This window comes from Prunus persica, chromosome G4 (genome assembly GCF_000346465.2).
Source record: "Prunus persica cultivar Lovell chromosome G4, Prunus_persica_NCBIv2, whole genome shotgun sequence".
Classification (NCBI taxonomy): Eukaryota; Viridiplantae; Streptophyta; class Magnoliopsida; order Rosales; family Rosaceae; genus Prunus; species Prunus persica.
In genome coordinates this window covers 4,700,750-4,721,704 of record NC_034012.1, presented here as the reverse complement: position 1 = coordinate 4,721,704, position 20,955 = coordinate 4,700,750, and the positions used below count along the sequence as shown (strand labels likewise).

General features: G+C 39.7%; 2 protein-coding genes and 1 pseudogene across 2 annotated transcripts; all 3 read left to right on the top strand.

The window, feature by feature from the left end:
• Window positions 534–7,991, top strand: LOC18779635 (annotated as a pseudogene).
• Window positions 9,808–12,618, top strand: LOC109948875 (putative wall-associated receptor kinase-like 16). The gene is made up of 3 exons (XM_020562658.1): window positions 9,808–10,714; window positions 10,860–11,024; window positions 11,276–12,618. Exons 1-3 carry the CDS (start codon window positions 9,820–9,822, stop codon window positions 12,496–12,498), a joined length of 2,283 nt encoding a protein of 760 aa, XP_020418247.1. The 5' UTR covers window positions 9,808–9,819; the 3' UTR covers window positions 12,499–12,618.
• Window positions 12,904–20,696, top strand: LOC18781481. The gene is made up of 6 exons (XM_007212927.2): window positions 12,904–13,834; window positions 14,136–14,315; window positions 14,650–15,762; window positions 17,536–18,363; window positions 18,578–18,748; window positions 19,297–20,696. The coding sequence occupies exons 1-6, from the start codon at window positions 12,904–12,906 to the stop codon at window positions 20,517–20,519; spliced, it is 4,446 nt and encodes a 1,481-aa protein (XP_007212989.2). The 3' UTR covers window positions 20,520–20,696.

Below are 20,955 nucleotides of genomic sequence, written 5' to 3'. Positions count from 1 at the left end.
CCCATATTTCTTATTAAACAAAAATCCACTCGTCTAGTTGCCAAATCGTAAACTCGATAATAAATCAAGAGTAAGATTTCATAGGATAGAATGCCAGATCATAATTATTTATTAATTATTATATTAACCCTGCTTGTCATTGACTTTGAGGGTGGATGACACTGCGCTTATTCACCATATATATAAAAAAGACTTTGCCCCTTGGCTTATTGACTAGAACCAAGTGGGATTATTCATCAATAAAAAGTGGGGCTCATTTTCAATTGCATTTTGCCAAGAGGAAAATAATAGATACTATTAGAAGACTTTGCCCATTTCACTTGCCTAGTGGCAAATAAAAAAGACAGATGATAAATAACCATAGGTAGAGGAAGGCGTTTCCCCTAACCCCATGAGATCCTCTATCTATAAAAGGCCATGCAGGGTACCACTTATTTTTATCACAAGCAATACAAATATTTGTGCCATGGCCTTACATGAGAGGATGCTTGTTGAGCAACTCTCATTGGTAATATTAATGGTGGGAGTGTATGTGATGTTAGGGTCTGTAATTACAACAACAGTAGCACAAGCCTTGCCTCAAGCCCTGCCTGGGTGCCCAGACAAGTGTGGCAATCTCACAATCCCATACCCTTTTGGCATTGGTGTTAATTGTCACATGGCAGGCTTTCCCATCATTTGCAACACATCCACCGAACCCCCAACAGCACTCTGGGGCAACATCATTGTCACTGCCTTTTCCCTTGATGAGGCTGAGATGCAGGTACTGCAGTACATAGCCCGAGATTGTTACGACAAGCAGGGTAACAACACGTACAACAACGACCCTTGGCTCAGTCTGCCGCCTCCTTTCACCATCTCCGACACCAAAAACAAGTTCATTGCTGTTGGTTGTGACACGTACGCACTTTTCAAAGGTTTTCGCGGTGAAGAAAGGTACATAACGGGGTGCATATCCTTTTGTGACAGCCTAGACAGCGTGGATCAGGACTCTTGCTCCGGCGTTGGATGCTGCCAAACGAACATCCCCAGTGGGATGAAAAATCGCACCGTGGAATTGACAAGCTACAACAACCATTTGGATATATGGGGCTTTAACCCCTGCAGCTACGCCTTCATTGTTGAAGAAGGCGAGTTCAAATTCTCCAATAAAACTTTTCAACAACTTGATAGCTTGGAAAATGTTCCAATGATTTTTAATTGGGCAATTGGGGTTGAGGAAGACCCATGTGATGAAGCTCAAAAGAGGCAGGACTATGTATGCAAGGGAAATAGCACGTGTGTCAACCCCATCAATCGGTCTGGTTACGTTTGCAAGTGCAAGAAAGGTTACGAAGGCAACCCTTACCACCCAAATGGTTGCCAAGGTGATACATCTACCCACACATATATATATATATATATATATATCTACTACATATTATATATAACATATATGTAATTTTTTTTTAAAAAAAAAAAATTAACTGATTGAATTTCCTGATTTTCTTTTCAGATATTGATGAATGCAGCTTGCCAAATATTAATCCCTGCACTAATGGAACGTGCTCCAATTTACCTGGAAGTCACACTTGTTTATGCCCCACAGGGTACACAATCGACAGCGTGAATGGAACTAGTTGCTTAAAAAACCCTCCTACATCAAATAATAATTCCCTGAAAATTTCAGTAGGTATGTATTACTAGCTACCTATTAATTAACATGAAATAGCTATCTGCTTGCATTCCTGCTTAGTAAAACAAACATCAAGGATAAATAAAAGGAAAACAATAATTTTTTCAAAGAAAAAAAAGTAAAAATCTCCCAAGTTTTTGTTTAAACAGACCAAATGTGAAATTAATAAATAATTTCACAGTGATATACATATTATAATTTATGCTATTATTTAAGAGAACCCCTTTGTCCCTTTGCCTCCGACATCCATATAAAGTAAAATAACTATAATATTAGATTTCCACCCTGTCCTATTTCTCCAGACCCACCTTGTTTTTTTACCCTCTAGTTAATTTCATAACATATTGATATACTTTTCATAAGCCCAATTTATAACATATTGATATACTTTTCATAAGCCCAATTTTCCTATAATACCCTTGAAATCTAGAATCATTAAAATTTTAAAACAAACTTGTTAAATTTTAATGGCTATGACCATGCCTTGATATGAGCTTACGATCTTTTCTAAATAATTGTAATTAAGTTGATTGTGATTTTTCAACTATGTATATGCAGGAGTCATTGCGGCCTTCTTTGTTCTACTGGTTGTATTTTTTTGCCTGTACTGCGGAAGGAAGAGAAGACAGTTCAAGAAACAACAAGAAAAGTTCTTTAAACAAAATGGTGGCTTATTTTTACGGCAACAGCTGGCTAGTTACAATGGATCCGTTGATGTAGCCACAATCTTTACTGAAGAAGAACTAAGGAAGGCCACAAACAATTACAACGAATACAGAAAAATTGGTGAAGGTGGCTATGGAGTAGTTTACAACGGAAATTTGTCCGCGGATCATCATAACAAAGTGGTCGCCATAAAAAAGTCCAAAGTCAGTGCCCCAATTACTGAGACTCAGAGTCTAGAGTTTGTAAACGAGGTGATTGTTCTTTCCCAAATCCACCATAAAAATGTTGTGAGGCTCCTTGGCTGTTGTTTAGAGACTCAAACGCCTATACTGGTTTACGAGTACATTTCCCATGGCACTCTTCATGATCACATTCATAGAAAAGACAACAAATACCCACGACTTCCATTGGACTTGCGGTTGAAGATAGCAGCAGATACTGCAGAAGCACTCTCATACTTGCACCACTACACTGAGCCCCCAATCATACACCGAGATGTTAAATCAATGACATACTGCTAGACCAGAAGTACACCGCAAAAGTTGGGGACTTTGGGGCTTCAAAATTGGTTCCGGATCAAGATGAAGGCCAACTATCAACTTTGGTGCAAGGGACACTCGGATACTTGGACCCTGAATATCTTCAGTCCCACATACTAACAGCAAAGAGTGATGTGTATAGCTTCGGAGTTGTCCTGGTGGAGCTAATCACAAGCCAGAAGGCATTATCCTCAAACAAAAAGTCCGAGGTTGACAGAAACCTAGCAAACGTCTTTGTCCGCGCAATGAAGGAGGGCTGCTTGGATGAAATTCTTGATGCTGAAATAGCCAAGGAAGGGGAAGGGTTTGAGAAAGTCGTTGAAACAGTGGCGGATCTGGCAAATAGATGTTTAAAGTTAAGAGGGGAGGAAAGTGTTGGCGTGACTTGTGGATATTGACTTACTTTCCTTACACACCAAGAATTCCTATTATAATTGTAATTGATTTACTTTAATTCCTGATTTCCTACTGTAAATAGATTTAGGAATTTATTATTTACTTGCCCATTCAGGTTTCGTTGTATTATAAATATGACCTCCTACAATGAGAAGAATACACAGAAAATTCCCACAAACAAATACTCTCTCATAGTTTTCATATTTTAGCATGGTATCAGAGCGGCGATCTTGGAATTGCTGACTCTAGTTTCAAAACTCCGCCGCCGCTATGAGGGTTGATGATTTTTTCAACCCTCATGGAGGTAGCACCACCGACTCCTTCTCTCATTCTCAACCAACCATCGTTGAGTTGAGTGCCCAGACGACCCCGACCCCGACTCCGAAGACGACCCCGACCCGCACTCCGATGATGACCCCAACCCCGAATTTATCTATGATTCAGACCCCGATCCAGAATCAGGATCTTCTTTTGACGACCCCGACCCCGACCCCGACTATGACGACGACGACCCTGACCCCGACTCCGAAGACGACCACGACCCCTACTTCGATGATGACCCCAACCTCGAATTTGTCTATGATTCAGACCCCGATTCCGATTTCGACTCCGACTCCGGCCCCGACTCATGCTCAGATTCCGATCCAAATTCCTACTCAACCTGTATCCTATGCTTCTTCCGCTGCACAGCTTATGACTTCTAGACTAACGACCCCGACACATGGACCAAATTGCGCATATTGTGGTGATCCGAGACACACTTGTGAGACTTGTTTTACATCGCATGGCTACCCCGATTGGTGGGCTACTCTTACAGATCGAGGACAATGCAATATGACCAGTAATGGTACTGGTTATGGATTCCATACTTCCGATAAGATTGATTCCAAGAGCTGGATAATTGATTCTGGTGCAACTGATCATATGACGTTTGATCCTGATGATTTTTTGAATACTACACAACCTCGACGAACATGTATTGCAAATGCCAATGGTGTTACTTATCCTGTGACAGGGGCTGGCACTGTTGCACTCTCATCCTCTCTCACACTGTCTAATACTTTACTTGTTCCATCTTTATCCACTAAATTGTTGTCAGTTAGTCAGCTTACTGAACAATTGAATTGTTGTGTACTCATTTACCCGAGTTTTTGTTTGCTTCAGGATATTCACACTAAGGAGATTCTTGGTCGTGGTACTAAGAGAGGGGGGCTATATTATGTCGATGACTTCAGTCCCGGCGTGGCTAACAGTGTGACACATTCCTTTGATAGCAAACAAAAGCAAATTTGGTTGTGGCATCGTCGATTGGGACATCCGTCTTTTAGTTATATGAAGCATCTTATACCAGATTTATTCTCAGGTTTCAAAGACTCTGACTTCACATGTGATACTTGTATTTTGGCCAAGAGTCACCGTGTGCCCTACCCGTTGAGTACGAACAAGTGTACTACTCCATTTACATTAATTCACTCTGATGTCTGGGGACCTTCGCCTATCACTGCTCCTTCTGGTGTTCGATGGTTTGTCACATTCATCGATGATTGTACACGGATGACATGGCTTTATTTGCTGAAGAATAAAAACGAGGTGTTTTCCCGTTTTCAGTCCTTCCACAAACAGATGAAAACTCAATTTAATGCTCAAATCCAGATTCTTCGCTCCGACAATGGTGGAGAATTTGTCAATCATGACTTTCAGACTTACTTCCAACAACATGGAATTATCCATGAGACGACTTGTCCTCAGACACCGCAACAAAATGGTGTTGCTGAACGAAAGAATCGACATCTTCTTGAAACCGCCCGAGCACTTCTGATTGGCGCTCATGTTCCTCGCCATCACTGGGATGATGCTATTGTCACTGCAGTTCACCTGATCAACCGCATGCCTTCTGGTGTATTGACCTTTAAAACTCCTTTACAGGTGCTTGCGCAACACAGACATCTACCCTCTGTTTTGGTACTCACACCCCGACACTTTGGATGTGACTTTTCTGGAATCTGAGCTGTTCTTTCATGACCCATCATCCAATTCTGCGCTTCAGGGGGAGATACGAAGTGAAGAACAGAATTGGAGCAACTTGGCAAACAAAGAAATTCTCCCATGTACAGAAATGATTGATCATCCCGAGTCTGGAGCACGAGATTACTCTCTGTTGAAAAGTGACCAATCGCCCATTCATAGTGATCAATTGCCTGACCCACCTGATCCATGCGAAGATATTTCTGATCCGAGTCCCACACCTACAGACAATACAGAACAACAAGATGAAAACCCCCCTTCTAACTCAACAGTACCAACAGACCAATCTCCTGAGAATATCCTTGAGGTAACTACTCCTACTAGACTTGTGCATTTAGATGATAAAACTATTGGATATCAATTACCTTTCAGGCAAAATCGTGGGAAGCCACCAAACCGTTATTCACCGGATATTGGCAAGACATCCAAGTATCCAATTGCAAATCATGTATCCACTGAGAAGCTGTCTGAACCACTCAAGGCTTTTGTGCATCAGTTGTCTGCTATCCATATTCCAACCAAGGTCTCTGAAGCATTGAAAGATCCTAAGTGGGTCCAAGCTATAAAAGAGGAGATGAAAGCTCTTGAGAAAAATCAGACTTGGACATTAGAGACTATACCACGAGGAAAAAAGACTATCGGATGTAGATGGGTGTTTACTATAAAACACAATGCAGATGGATCTATCGAGCGATACAAGGCAAGACTTGTGGCAAAAGGGTACACACAGACCTATGGTATAGACTATGAAGAAACTTTTGCACCAGTTGCAAAGTTAAACACCGTCAGAGTCTTATTGTCCCTTGCAGCTAATTTGGATTGGCCACTACACCAGTTTGATGTAAAGAATGCTTTTCTACATGGTGAACTCACAGAGGAGGTGTACATGGATATTCCTCCTGGATATAATACTACTCAGACTGGAACAGTTTGCAGGTTACGAAAAGCATTGTATGGATTGAAACAGTCACCACGTGCATGGTTTGGACGGTTCACCATGGCAATGAAGAACAATGGTTTCAAACAGTGCAACTCAGATCATACTCTGTTCTTGAAACATCAAAAAGGGAAGGTAACAGCATTAATAATCTATGTTGATGATATGATTATTACTGGGAATGATAAACAGGAAATATCACAGCTACAAGACTATCTGGCTACGGAGTTTGAGATGAAGGATCTAGGTGGACTCAAGTATTTCTTGGGAATTGAGGTGGCTCGATCGCAGCAAGGCATATTTCTCTCTCAAAGGAAATATGTCTTAGACTTGTTGACAGACACAGGAATGCTAGATTGTAAACCTGCGGACACTCCTATTGTTCAGAATCATCATCTTGGAGAATATCCGGATCAAGTTCCAACTAACAAAGAAAGATACCAAAGGTTAGTGGGAAGATTGATCTATTTGTCACATACTCGACCAGACATTGCTTATGCGGTGAGCGTTGTCAGTCAATTTATGCACTCTCCAAGTGAAGACCACATGAATGCAGTTCTTCGGATACTTAGATATTTGAAGTCTGCACCTGGAAAAGGACTTATGTTCTCAAAGCATGGTCATCTAAATATTGATGGTTATTCAGATGCAGATTGGGCAGGTAATGTAACAGATAGAAAATCCACATCGGGTTACTTCACATTCGTGGGAGGTAATTTGGTGACATGGAGGAGCAAGAAACAAAATGTAGTAGCTTTATCCAGTGCAGAAGCCGAGTTCAGAGGCATGACTAAAGGGATTTGTGAACTTCTTTGGTTAAGAAAGTTGCTTATTGAACTCGGGTATAAACCTACATCCACAATGAATCTCTTTTGTGACAACAAGGCTGCTATAGCCATTGCACAGAATCCGGTTCAGCATGATCGTACTAAACATGTTGAGGTAGATCGACACTTCATCAAACAGAAGCTTGAGGCTAAAGTGTTTCAGTTTCCTTTTGTGAAATCCGAGGATCAATTGGCGGATATTTTGACAAAGGCGATTTCCAGTAAAGCATTCCACAATTCACTGGATCAGTTGGGCATTGGCGACATCTATGCACCAACGTGAGGGGGAGTGTTGGCGTGACTTGTGGATATTGACTTACTTTCCTTACACACCAAGAATTCCTATTATAATTGTAATTGATTTACTTTAATTCCTGATTTCCTACTGTAAATAGATTTAGGAATTTATTATTTACTTGCCCATTCAGGTTTCGTTGTATTATAAATATGACCTCCTACAATGAGAAGAATACACAGAAAATTCCCACAAACAAATACTCTCTCATAGTTTTCATATTTTAGCAGAAAGGCCGTCAATGAAAGAAGTAGCGGTGGAGCTCGGGGGATTATTAAAAATTATGGGGAAGGATTCAGATGAGGGGAAGGCTGATTTCAAACGATCTCCCCAGGAGACCGACCACTTGCTTGGGTCACCTGCTAATTTCATTGCTGATATAAGTAGTGCAGAGTACGATCAGAGCATGCAAACTCAACACATCCAAATGGTAAAGCCTTACGGTGATGGCCGATAGTTAATTAGCTCCTTAATTTCTTAGTATTGAATTGTAGTTTGTTTCAATTCCAGTGATCAGTGCCTCTTGAAATTAAAGTACGTTAGCGTAGAACGTACGATCTGTAATATGTATGTCATAGAGTTAATTATTTGGTATTTTATTATTATCAATCGTAAACTTGTGATTATTATCTTCTTCTTTTTTTTCTTCATAAATCTGAATAATATGTTTCAAACTTCCTCTGACGCTGCTATATGTACGTACTAGCTAGCCAAAACGAGAGCTCCTATTTTTGTTTGTTTTGAGATATTTAGTCATATACTCATTCTTAGTACTAATGATATAAATAAATTCTACAACATTTAATTTATATAAACAAACCCAAAAAGAAGAAAAACAGCAATTTTCTTGCAAAGTCTAGAAAACCTTAAGCTTGACTAGCTTTATACTGCCAATGGTATCTTAGTCAAGCTTGACGAGGTCATGTTGCTTGCATATTCTCATTCAACTACCTGCTATATTTCTTGGTCATTATTTTTTTGTTATACAAAATAAATTGGGGTCTCTCGGGGGAGGGGATATCAAACATAGAAGATGTAGTTGTTTTGTGTCATACATAAAAATAGAAATAAAAAAAATGAGGCAGAGAAATCCTAGCAAACGTCTTTGTTTGCGCGGTGAAAGAGGGCCGGCTAGCTGAAATTCTTGATGCCGAAATGGTTAATAAAGACGCGCATAATTTCGAAAGAGTGATAGAAAAAGTGGCGGATCTGACAAAAAGATGTTTGGTGTTAAGAGGTGAAGAAAGGCCTCCAAATTCCAATGAACGAATTAGCCGTGGAGCTCCGGGGATTAGTGCAAATTATGGAAAAGCATCTAGCTGGGGGAAAGGCTGATGATATTTGTTTTATGTCTTATTTTTTTTCTCGAGAAAGTCACGTAAATATTTTATTTTATTATTATTTTTTTTTTGTGCTTGAATAAACTAGTAGATGTATGCAAACTTTGTCCTTAGAGCACTTCCACCCATCTTCTTTTGCTATGGTAAAAGGAGGCTTAAGCTTCAAAAACAACCCCCACAAAGGAAAAGTTGCCTAGGCAAGCTGACGTTAGTGGCCAATTTAAATACCAAAAAATTTTAAAAAAAACCCAAAAAATTCAGAATTTTTTTCTATAAATTCCGAACCATGTTCTTCACTTCCCACACTAAAATCTATAAAATTCTTCTCCTCATATCTCATGTAAATAGTGGTTGCCCTTGAATTGCCATGACAATGGGGTGAGAATGCATCAAAAAATTGTCAGGGCAGTCACTATCAAATAATAATTCCCTTAAAAAAACAGATATTTTCAGTCGAACCTAAGACTTCCTTCAACCAAGTAAAAATAACCTTCATTAAATCAAAAGTTAATTGGTTGCATATTTTCTACTATTTGGTAAATATTTAACTTCAGGCACATAAAAGTTGACCCAGAAATTCATATTAATTCATCATGAGTTTTGAATTAATTTCTTCTTATTTTCCGGTTACATGATTAATTTCTTTCAAATAGATAATAATTACAGTTAGCCCATGACAAAGGTTAGTCTCCGAATGATCAACCTCCTGACTTAATCAACTCCACTATTTCTCAAGTTTCTAGAAACCAATCAAGGTCGATAATTTCTCGTTCTACACCACTTGATTATTGCCGTGACTCTTTCATAAAAAATTACAACAAAAGAAAAATTTCCTTTCTTGCAAAAACATAATTCACAAATATCTTTGGTCATTACCAAATCGCCAATCTTGATTAGCATGTGAACTGGTCTTAGCTTAAGCCATCGGTTTCACTTCCTTGTGCGCTTGACTTTGCCCACCACGCCATCGCTAATTTGACTGAGTATTTACCAAATCACTACACACCAGGAAGACTTTATTTATTTATTTATTAATTCCCTCCATATAAAATCCCACTTTCTTTAGTCACAAAACATTAATACAATTTCCAGTCCAATAATAATTCTTTACATGTGAGTATGATTATAATTATGCAACTCTCTCTGGTTGTGATACTAGGGGCTGCAATATTTACAACAATAGCAGCAGCTCCAGCCCTGCCTCAAGCCCTGCCTGGGTGCAGAGACAAATGTGGTGATCTAACAATTCCTTTCCCATTTGGCATAGGTGATGGCTGCTACCTTCGACCCGAATTCAACCTCACATGCGACCAATCCACCACGCCGCCATCGGCGAACTTGACGGGCCACACAATCCGCATTTCTGACTTTTACCTTGCTGAGGCAGAGTTGCAAGTAATGACCTTCACATCCAGAGATTGTTATGACACCAAAGGTCTCAGAGCCTACAGGAACACCCCCATACTCTGGCTGCCTCCTCCTTATACCATCTCCAACACCAAGAACAAGTTTGTCGCCATTGGTTGCGACACATACGCGCTTTTCCAAGGATACAGAGGCGAAGAGAGGTTCATAACCGGGTGCATGTCCTTATGTGACAGCCTAGGCAGCGTCGAATACCAGGACTCTTATTGCTCCGGCATTGGGTGCTGTCAAACTTCCATCCCCAGTGGACTGAAAAACTGTACTGTCCAATTGAGTAGCTATTATAATCATACTTTCATAATGGACTTCAACCCCTGCAGCTATGCTTTCATTGTGGAACAGGGCCAGTTCAAATTCAACAGTACAAGTTTTCAACAACTCAACAGCATAAGTCAAATTCCAATGGTTATAAATTGGGAAATTGGGGATGAGACATGCGATATTGCAGCTCAAAAGAGAGAAGATTTTGTATGCAAGGCAGATTATAGCGAGTGTGTCAACAGGAACACTACTATCAATGGGTCTGGTTACATTTGCCAGTGCTTGCCAGGTTACCAAGGGAATCCATACCTCCCACATGGTTGCCAAGGTAATTGATTTTCTATATCTTCGCTTCGCATATAATTTATATGCACACAATCTAATAAATATTTGTAAATGCTAGTTTATGTTACTGGTAAGCTTAAACTTGGCATTTTTCCCTGATGTTCATGGATTTAATTCCTTCTTCTCAGATTTTGATGAGTGCAAGGCTTTGAACCCCTGCAGTATTGGATCCTGTGAGAACTTAGATGGAAATTATTCTTGTAGATGTCCCAAAGGGTACAAAAATGACGGCACGAATAAACAGAGTTGCATCAAAGATGACCCCAACAATCTCCTGCTGATTATTTCATTGGGTATGTTTCATTTACATGTAACAGGAATGATCATTTTCATGGTAATATATATTTGATCATATACTTTGTCAAAAACCATTCTGCTAAAAAAGAAATCACGAGCTAGACAACAAACAAGACCTATTACTATATATTATTTCTGATCAATCTATCCTTTCCTTTACATCTTACCCCAAAAATGTCACATAGATTATGTACATATATAAGCAAATTATAAAAGCAACTTAGTTGTATTTTTCAACTATATGCAGGTGTAAGTGGAGGTTTCTTGGTTTTACTGGTTGGAATTTCACTGATATATTGGCGAATGCAGAGAAGAAAGTTCACCAAGCTCAAAGAACAATACTTTATACAAAATGGTGGCTTATTGTTACAAGAACAACTTGCTAGTCAAGTAGGTGCTGTGGAGACAACGAAAATCTTTACTGCAGAAGAACTTGAGAGAGCCACAAACAATTACCATGAAAGTAGAATTCTCGGTGAAGGAGGATACGGAATAGTTTACAAAGGAATATTGCCGGATAGCAACCGAGTAGTTGCCATAAAGAAGTCCAAAATTGGTGTCCCAACACAGAAGGAGCAGTTTGTCAATGAGTTGATTGTTCTTTCTCAAATCAACCATAGAAATGTGGTGAGGCTATTCGGTTGCTGTTTAGAGACATCAGTGCCTTTACTAGTTTACGAGTTCATCGCGAATGGCACTCTTTTCGAGCACATCCATCATATAAATGGCAGAGGATCATCTTTTTCATGGGAATTACGATTGAAGATAGCAGCAGAAACTGCAGGAGCATTAGCATACTTACACTCCTCTGCTCTCATGCAGATCATACACCGAGATGTGAAGGCAACAAATATACTATTAGATGATAATTACATGGCAAAGGTGTCAGACTTCGGAGCTTCACGACTGATCCCTCTAGATCAAAATCAACTAACAACATTAGTGCAAGGGACATTTGGATACTTAGACCCTGAATACTTCCTTACAAATCAACTAACAGAAAAGAGTGATGTCTATAGTTTTGGAGTAGTCCTTATGGAGCTCCTAACAAGCAAAGTGGCACTTTCTTTTGCCAGGCCCGAGGAAGAGAGAAACCTAGCAAGTTTCTTCGTTTGTTCAATGGATGAAGGTCGCTTGTATCAAATTCTTGATGATGACATAGCCAACGAGAGAAATATTGAGACACTACAAAACGTGGCCGATCTCGCAAAAAGATGTGTAAGGTTAAAAGGGGAGGATAGGCCTAGCATGAAAGAAGTAGCAATGGAGTTAGAGGGAATGAGAATTGCAGCAAAACATCCATGGGGAAAAGATGATATCTGTGCAGAAGAAACTGAGTACTTTCTCGGCTCACCTAATTCAGACACTTATCTTTTGAATGTTAGAGCTGATTGTGGTCCTAGTGGTACCAGTAGTGGATATGACAGCATGCAAAACCAACTGTTGATGCCAAATGATGATGGCCGATAACTAATAACCTATTGCTGGGGCCTTTGTAAATATCAAACAGAGCTTGTAGGATTCTTCTTTGTAAAAGAGGATAAGATGGTTATGGCAAAAGAAGTTAAATTATAAAAACAATTTGTGTCACTGCTAGAATTTGTTCGTGAATCACTATGTTGGTCCGCATGGACTTCCTGGAATTAGTGATTACAAATCTCATTTTTCTTGTTTGACCCCAGATTTTAATTATTATAATCTTATTTTTTTGGTTGGCCGGACTTCAATTAGTTATAATCTTTGTTTTAATCTCGCCGGACTTAACAGTGAAATAAACCAGTAAAGATGAGGACGACAAATTAAACCAGTCCTATCTCCTTACTTCATTCCTCTTAATTACTCAAAAGTTTATTAATTAAGTGGTGAACATATGCCATGGCCTTACGTGGGGATGGGAGGATGCTCGTTATGCAAGTAATGATATTGATGAGACTGGTTGTAAATCCAACAGCAGCAACAGCTCAAGCCCGGCCTAATTGCCAAGACAAATGTGGTAACCTCACAATCCCATACCCATTTGGCATGGGTGAAGGCTGTTACCTCCGACCAGAATTCAACATCACTTGTAATCAATCCGCCCAACCCCCGTCAGCCCACTGGATGGGCGGTACGAACAGGATTACTAACTTTTCTGTCGCTGATGGCGAGTTGCAAATAATGCTAGACGTAGCCACGGCTTGTTATGACGATTCGGGTGAGGAAACAGAGGACAGCTCTACTTGGCTAGAGCTGCCTCCTCCTTACAGCATGTCCCATACACAAAACAATTTCACCACAGTTGGCTGTGACACTCTAGGAATCTTTGTAGGTGAGCGCTCAGGGGATGGAGGCCCAAAGAAAGAAAAGGTCAAAGCCGGCAACAGCGTCACCTTGTGTGGTGATATTCTTGGCGACGCACTTCCAGACTCTTGCTCTGGATTTGGCTGTTCCCAAGCTTCCATCCCTGGTGGACTGCGAAACATTTCCACTTTTCTTCAAAGCCTGACTACCGGCAATCGAACGGGGATTTATAATCCGTGGTACGCTAAGTACCCTTGCAGCTATGCCTTCATTGTGGAACAAGGCAACTTCTCATTCAACCCCAACACAACTTTTCAAGAACTCAACAACTCAAGGCAGCTTCCAGCAGTTCTGAATTGGGCAGTTGAGGGTGAGTCATGTGATGCAGCTCAACAGAACCCCAACTTTCCATGTAAGGAAAATACCAAGTGTGTTGAACGGACGACCATCGGTGGTCCGCCTGCTTACATTTGCCAGTGCTCGTCAGGTTATCTAGGGAACCCGTACCTCCCAGATGGTTGCCAAGGTCATCTCTATAGCATACACACACACACACACGAAATATATAGACATGTGTCTAATGAATTAATAATGTTCACTTGCCTAATTATGTTTTGTTAAACTATGAATATGAACCATTGATAAGGCTCATGCCTGAATATGCGACCTAAATTCACAGTTGTCCGGCAACATAAATTTGACAAGAGAATAATTATACTGTCTTACAATAACATGTGAATGTGTGTGTTAGTTGTTTTTACTGGAAAGCTAAAGATTGGAATTTTGCATGATGTTAATTGTGATAAATTTGGTTTCTTACTATTCAGATATTGATGAGTGCAAGGATTCAAACCCCTGCAGTATTGGAACGTGCATGAATTTTTATGGAGATTATTCTTGTAAATGTCCCAAAGGGTACAAAAACGACGACAAGAATCAAAAGAGTTGCATAGAACACAATCCCAGCAATCGATGGAAGATCATTCTCCTGCCTGTTATTTCATTGGGTATGTTTTATGTACATGTTAACATCCACCCCTATGAGAATATATCCAAAAGTTCCAACCTACGTATGTTCCCCCCTTCTCAGTACTAAACATTTGATTAATCTCACTAACAAAACCCAAATTAAACTGAATAAATATCCTTCATTGTGATACATGTAATCTTATTTCGTCTTAACATATTACTTTCACAGAAGCATTTTATCCATAATTTAATACTTTTCACCAATCTATCTTTAACACTCTTTTTTTCTTTTCTAATTTTATTTTTATGACTAGACCTGCATAAAAACTTACAAAATAAAACTTGGTTGTGACAATTTTCAATTATGTGCAGGTGTCAGTGCAGGCCTCTTGGTTTTACTAATTGGAATTTCATGGATATATTGGGGAATGCATAGAAGAAAGATCATGAAACTCAAAGAAAAATACTTTAAAGAAAATGGTGGTTTATTGTTACAACAACAACTTGCTATTCAAGGAAGCCCCATGGAGACAACAAAAATCTTTACGGCAGAAGAACTTGAGAAGGCCACAAACAATTACCATGAAAGTCGAGTCCTTGGTGAAGGAGGATATGGAACGGTTTACAAAGGAGTATTACCAGATAACAAAGTGGTTGCCATAAAGAAGTCAAAAATTGGCGTCTCAACTCAGAAGGAGCAGTTTGTTAATGAGATGATTGTTCTTTCTCAAATCAACCATATAAATGTGGTGAGGCTATTGGGTTGCTGTTTAGAGACACCGGTGCCTTTACTAGTTTACGAGTTCATCACCAATGGCACTCTTTTTGAGCACATTCATAATACAAAGGGCAAAGGATCACCGCTTTCATGGCAATTACGATTGAAGATAGCAGCAGAAACTGCAGGAGCACTAGCATACTTACACTTCTCTACTTCCATGCCAATCATACACAGAGATGTGAAAACAACTAACATACTATTAGATGGGAATTACAGAACAAAAGTGTCAGACTTTGGAGCTTCAAAATTGATTCCACTGGATCAAACTCAACTAACAACTTTAGTACAAGGGACACTCGGATACTTAGACCCTGAGTACTTCTGTTCAAGTCAACTAACAGAAAAGAGTGACGTTTACAGCTTTGGAGTTGTCCTTATGGAGCTACTAACAAGCAAAGTGGCACTTTCTTTTGACAGGCCTGAGAAAGAGAGAAACCTAGCGAGCTTCTTTGTTTGGTCAATGGAGGCGGACCTCTTGAATCAAATTCTTGATGATGAAATAGTCAAGGAGGGAAATATTGAGACAATAAAAAACATGGCCGATCTCGCAAGAAGGTGTGTAAAGTTAAAAGGGGAGGATAGGCCTACCATGAAGGAAGTAGCAATGGAGCTAGAGGGAATGAGAATTATGGCAAAGCATCCATGGGGGAAAGCTGATTGTCCAGAGGAGACCGAGGACTTGCTTGGGTCAGCTAAGTCATATCGTGCTAGTGGATATGACAGCATGCAAATCCAGATGTTAATGCCATATGGTAATGGTCGATAGTCGATAATCTATTGACTTGTTTCTGTAGTGTTGTAGTCTAGAAAATGTAAACCTATGTCCTCTTCTTTGTTGGCATTTTCAGTTTATTTAGATGTTTGTAATTCAAGATGTCTCTCTGCCAGTGATATATGATCAGTTGAGAATTGAATTGATCTTTTTTTCAATTAGAGATGTCTTTGCATGCATTTAATTGCAAAATGAGAGTCAACCAGATGCCGTAGTAAAGGGACATACAAATATCAACCCGATGCCAGTGGAATTGGGAAGCCATATGGGAAGGAAGCAAAAGACTTACACAACTAGTAAGTTTAAGCAGCCCCATTCAGACATATCAAACACTTCACTAGCTAGATCCTTGGATGAACTTGTTGCCTTTGTAAATATCAAACACTTCGGGTGGCATCTTTCTTCAGCCTGCAAAATGCAAAAGGAAATCTTGTCAAAATAACTTACCAGCAGTGGAAATTAAGACTCGAAAAAGGTAAGAATTTCCATTTGCACAAGTTTATTGAAGTATTCAAATTTCATGAAATTCCACAAACAAGTAAACAAGCTTGAATTCTTTGAAATTTAATCACGAACCAGTTAATTAAATTTTTAGGAACTTAATGGGACAGATGGAGCCCAAATACAATGTACAATTTAGTCAGAGTTCAGAAAATCTTTGGGTTGAAAACGGAAACACGGCAAAATAAGCAACCAATTAAACAGAAGCTGTTCTTTTCTTGCAATCAGTTCAGGCTACTGACTACTATTCAGTGGTTTGATATATGGTCATAGCCCAACCCAACAACTATTGAAGGTTGGAGCCCCACCTCACTCTTCTCCTGTCCCAAAAAGAAGCGTGTTCATATGATTCTGTCTACAGACTCGTCAAAAGAATCTCCCAAACATGTGTTAGCTTGTGTGTGAAAGCAATAAATGTTGGAAGTGTGAAAGCAGGAAATATTGGCTTGGTAGCTAGTAGGCTACTGTTTGGTAGTTATTGACATTATTAAAGAGGTTGGCTGTTGGTGAAGCTATGAGGTACAGCTGCAATGTCCAGGATTAGGACACAAGACCACCTGCTTGTAATTAATGTATAGCTTGAACAGCAAGCCCTCTCGACCAGAAAAATTATCTTCTCTCATTCTCATATTCTCCCATATTCTCATATTCTAGCTTCTCATATTTTAGCAACGTACAGGTTGGGGCTGCCAGATGCTTTCAAATTCCATCTCCATGGACCATGCATCGTCCAAAAAATAGACACAATCAATGCGTAAATTTTCCAAGGCATGTGGCCATGGACTGCAACATTATTGGAACCCGACATATGACTCTCGATGGACCAATGCCATGCGCACCAGTCTTTACTGCACAAGAATTTGACATGCATATATCCTTTTCAAATTTCCACTTGGTAAGTAATTGGAAATTATACAGACGACTTCAACATAGAAAAACGGGAATGGGACATTTGCATCAACGGACAAATTAGTAAAGATGAGGACATCCTCTAGGCTAGCCCCCTGAGCCACGGCGTGACCCTACCAGTCCTCATTCCTTACATGGATAATATGCCTACAAAAGGCCAGGCTTGTTAGCAGTTTCTTCACTCATAATTCAACAAACATATAGTTTTGTAGAATATAAACCATACTACACGGAATTAAGTTGTGGATATAGTATGCCATGCCATTCTTACATGAGAGGATGCTTATTATGCAAGTCTCGTTGGTAATGGCAGCGGTGGCGGCTACAGCAGCTCAATTAGCTCTCCCAAACTGCCTGGACAAGTGCGGAAATGTCACAATTCCATACCCATTTGGCGTTACTAAAAAGTGTTACATGGCACCTGAGTTTTTCATCACATGCGCGGCTAACGGAATAGCATTCTTGGGGACAACCAACATTCCTGTTACCAACATATCCGTGGATCTCGGTGAGATCCAAGTACAGCAGTATAGGGCCTATGACTGCTACGACGAGCTGGGCAACAATAGCTACAACACCCCGGAGTTCTGGGTGGCTCCTCCTTACACCATCTCCGGTACCAAAAACAAGTTCATGGCCGTTGGTTGCGATACTTATGCAACTTTTAGAGGCTACCGTGCAAACCAAGAAAGATTCATCACCGGTTGCATGTCCTTGTGTGACAGCCTCAACAGTGTTGAGCAAGACTCTTGTTCTGGCATCGGGTGTTGCCAAACTTCCATCCCCGACGGTCTTAAAAATCGTACTGTGACGTTGAGAAGCTATTACAATCATACGTATATTAGGAGCTTTAACCCCTGCAGCTACGCCTTTGTTGTGCAAGAAGGCCACTTCAGATTCTCCAAGACAAGTTTTCAACAAGTCAACCACACAGAGCAGCTTCCAATGATCCTTAACTGGGAAATTGGAAATGAGCCATGCGATGCAGCTCAAGAGGCGACTCAGAATTCTTTATGCAAGGCACATAGCAAGTGTGTCAAACCCAATAATCGCTCTACAGGTTACATTTGCCAGTGCTTGCCAGGTTATGAAGGGAACCCTTACCTCCCCAATGGTTGCCAAGGTGTGTACCAGATTTTGCAAAGAAGGGGATCCCTCTTCTAAAGCTCTATGTAAAATTACATAAATAGTTTTGCAGGGTGTACACGTATAGTCCTTTAAGTATGAACTTAAATATAGACGGAAAGGCAGTATGGGCATCCTTAATATAGAAAAACTCCGTCGGATGTTATAGCTCAAAATTGGGATGATGCATATGGGTTTTATTTTCTTTTCAGATATTGATGAGTGCAAGGCTTCAAACTCCTGCAGTATTGGAGTGTGCGTAAATTCCCCTGGAGATTATTCTTGTCAATGTCCCAAAGGGTATAAAAACGACGGCATGAATCCGAAGAGTTGCAGCAAAGACAATCGATCAAAGACCATTCTCCTGCTTATCATTTCATTAGGTACGTATGCTTTATTTACATGTTAACATGCACCTTATATATGATCATAGCCAAAAATTCGAACTTTAATCTATTTTTATTTTTAACATATAGCACCCATATTTATGTTATTTATCTTTTTTATCCAAAATTCTAACCTAAGCACTATCTAGACTACAGAAGCAACATCTATCATTGAAAGTTGAAACAGCCCAATTAATGTGCCTCATCAAAAGTGCTAGGTGAAGTTATTGATTATTGGATTCCTAAGATTTTTTCAATTTGTTTAGTGATTCGGTTTAGATTGAATTCAACCTGAGTCTAAGTCCGTCCTAAAGTCTCACCCTTTTAGGTGGGACTTGTAGGATACAATATGTTGGCATGCATGACTCTTGTCTATTTTAAGTCAAGTCCAGTGCCACAACATGGAGTATCTCAATTAATATATGCTCTGTATGTATGTGCTTTTCTTATTATCAATCTATCTTTAATTCCCCACCCTAAAAAATATTAGCTAAACACGTAAATTAATAAAATCAAATTTAGTTGTGATTTTCAATTATGTGCAGGTGTCAGCACAGGGTTATTGATTTTGCTGGGGGCAATTTCATGGTTATATTGCGGTCTGCAAAGAAGAAAGTTCATCAAACTCAAAGAAAAATACTTTAAAGAAAATGGTGGTTTATTGTTAGAACAACACCTTGCTAGCCAAGGAGACTCTATGGAGACAACCAGGATCTTTACAGAAGAAGCACTTGAAAAGGCCACAAACAATTACCATGAAAGTAGAGTGCTTGGCGAAGGAGGCTATGGAACTGTTTACAAAGGAATATTAGCAGATAACAAAGTGGTTGCCATAAAGAAGTCCAAAATTGGTGCCTCAACCCAGAAGGAGCAGTTTGTTAATGAGATGATTGTTCTTTCTCAAATCAACCATAGAAATGTGGTGAGGCTATTGGGTTGCTGTTTAGAGACACCAGTTCCTTTACTAGTTTATGAGTTCGTCACCAATGGCACTCTTTTCGCCCACATTCATAATATAAGGGACAAAAGATCATCACTTCCATGGGACTTAAGAATGAAGATAGCAACAGAAACTTCGGGAGCACTAGCATACTTACACTCCTCCACTTCCATGCCAATCATACACCGGGATGTCAAAACAACGAACATACTGTTAGATGAAAATTACACAGCGAAAGTGTCAGACTTTGGAGGTTCAAAATTGATTCCCGTGGATCAAACTCAACTAACAACTTTAGTGCAGGGGACACTCGGATACTTAGACCCCGAATACTTCCTTTCAAATCAACTAACGGAAAAGAGTGATGTTTATAGTTTTGGAGTTGTCCTAGCAGAGCTACTAACAAGTAGAGTAGCACTTTGTTTTGACAGGCCTGAGGCAGAGAGAAACCTAGCAAACTTCTTTGTTTGTTCAGTGGAGGAAGATCGCTTGAATCAAATTCTTGACGATGACATAGTCAACGATGGAAATATTGAGACTCTGAAAAATGTGGCCATTCTCGCGAAAAGATGCTTGAGGTTACAAGGGGAGGAAAGGCCTACAATGAAAGAGGTAGCCTTGGAGCTAGAAGGCATGAGAATTATGGCAAAACATCCATGGGGGAAAGCTGATTGTCCAGAAGAGACTGAGCACTTGCTTGGTTCAGGCAAGTCAGATGCTTATCGTGTGGATGATACAGCAGCAGATTGTGGTCATCCTAGTGGTACAAGTAGCGGATATGACAGCATGCAAATCCAGATGTTAACGTCGTATGGTGATGGGCGATAATCGATTGCTAGGGTCTAGTTGCGATGTATATGCTAGAAATAAACCAATATGTTGTTCTTTGTTGGTCTTATTGGTTATGTTATGAATTCAAGATGTGTTTTCTGTCAGTGATATATGATGAGTTGAGAAATTATACTTTTTCAAAAATGACCCCAGACTTAATCAAATCTACCATTTTTTTTAATTTTCTAGAAATCAGTAAAGGTTGATAAGTTCTTGGAGGTTTACCGGTCAACCTTTTCCTTCATTTATAAACATCACAAAAACTTTTCAGCAATTCTCATTTCTAATTTTAAAAGAAAAAATAAACCAACTCTAATAAAATTACTTGACTTGACTTCGCCCCCGCCGTCGCCTGTTGACTATTTATCGCGTCGGATGTTTTATTGCATTTATTTATACTAATTCTTGAAAAATAACGAGTCGGGGTGAAAAA

Bases quoted from the DNA above. Each gene is read 5' to 3' on its own strand.
- LOC109948875 (XM_020562658.1), top strand. From the start codon at position 9,820: ATGATTATAATTATGCAACTCTCTCTGGTTGTGATACTAGGGGCTGCA. The intron at 10,715-10,859 runs GTAATTGATTTT...CCTTCTTCTCAG, and splicing joins CCTCCCACATGGTTGCCAAG to ATTTTGATGAGTGCAAGGCT. The intron at 11,025-11,275 runs GTATGTTTCATT...AACTATATGCAG, and splicing joins CCTGCTGATTATTTCATTGG to GTGTAAGTGGAGGTTTCTTG.
- LOC18781481 (XM_007212927.2), top strand. From the start codon at position 12,904: ATGGCCTTACGTGGGGATGGGAGGATGCTCGTTATGCAAGTAATGATA. The intron at 15,763-17,535 runs GTGCTAGTGGAT...TTATTATGCAAG, and splicing joins TGGGTCAGCTAAGTCATATC to TCTCGTTGGTAATGGCAGCG. The intron at 18,749-19,296 runs GTACGTATGCTT...AATTATGTGCAG, and splicing joins CCTGCTTATCATTTCATTAG to GTGTCAGCACAGGGTTATTG.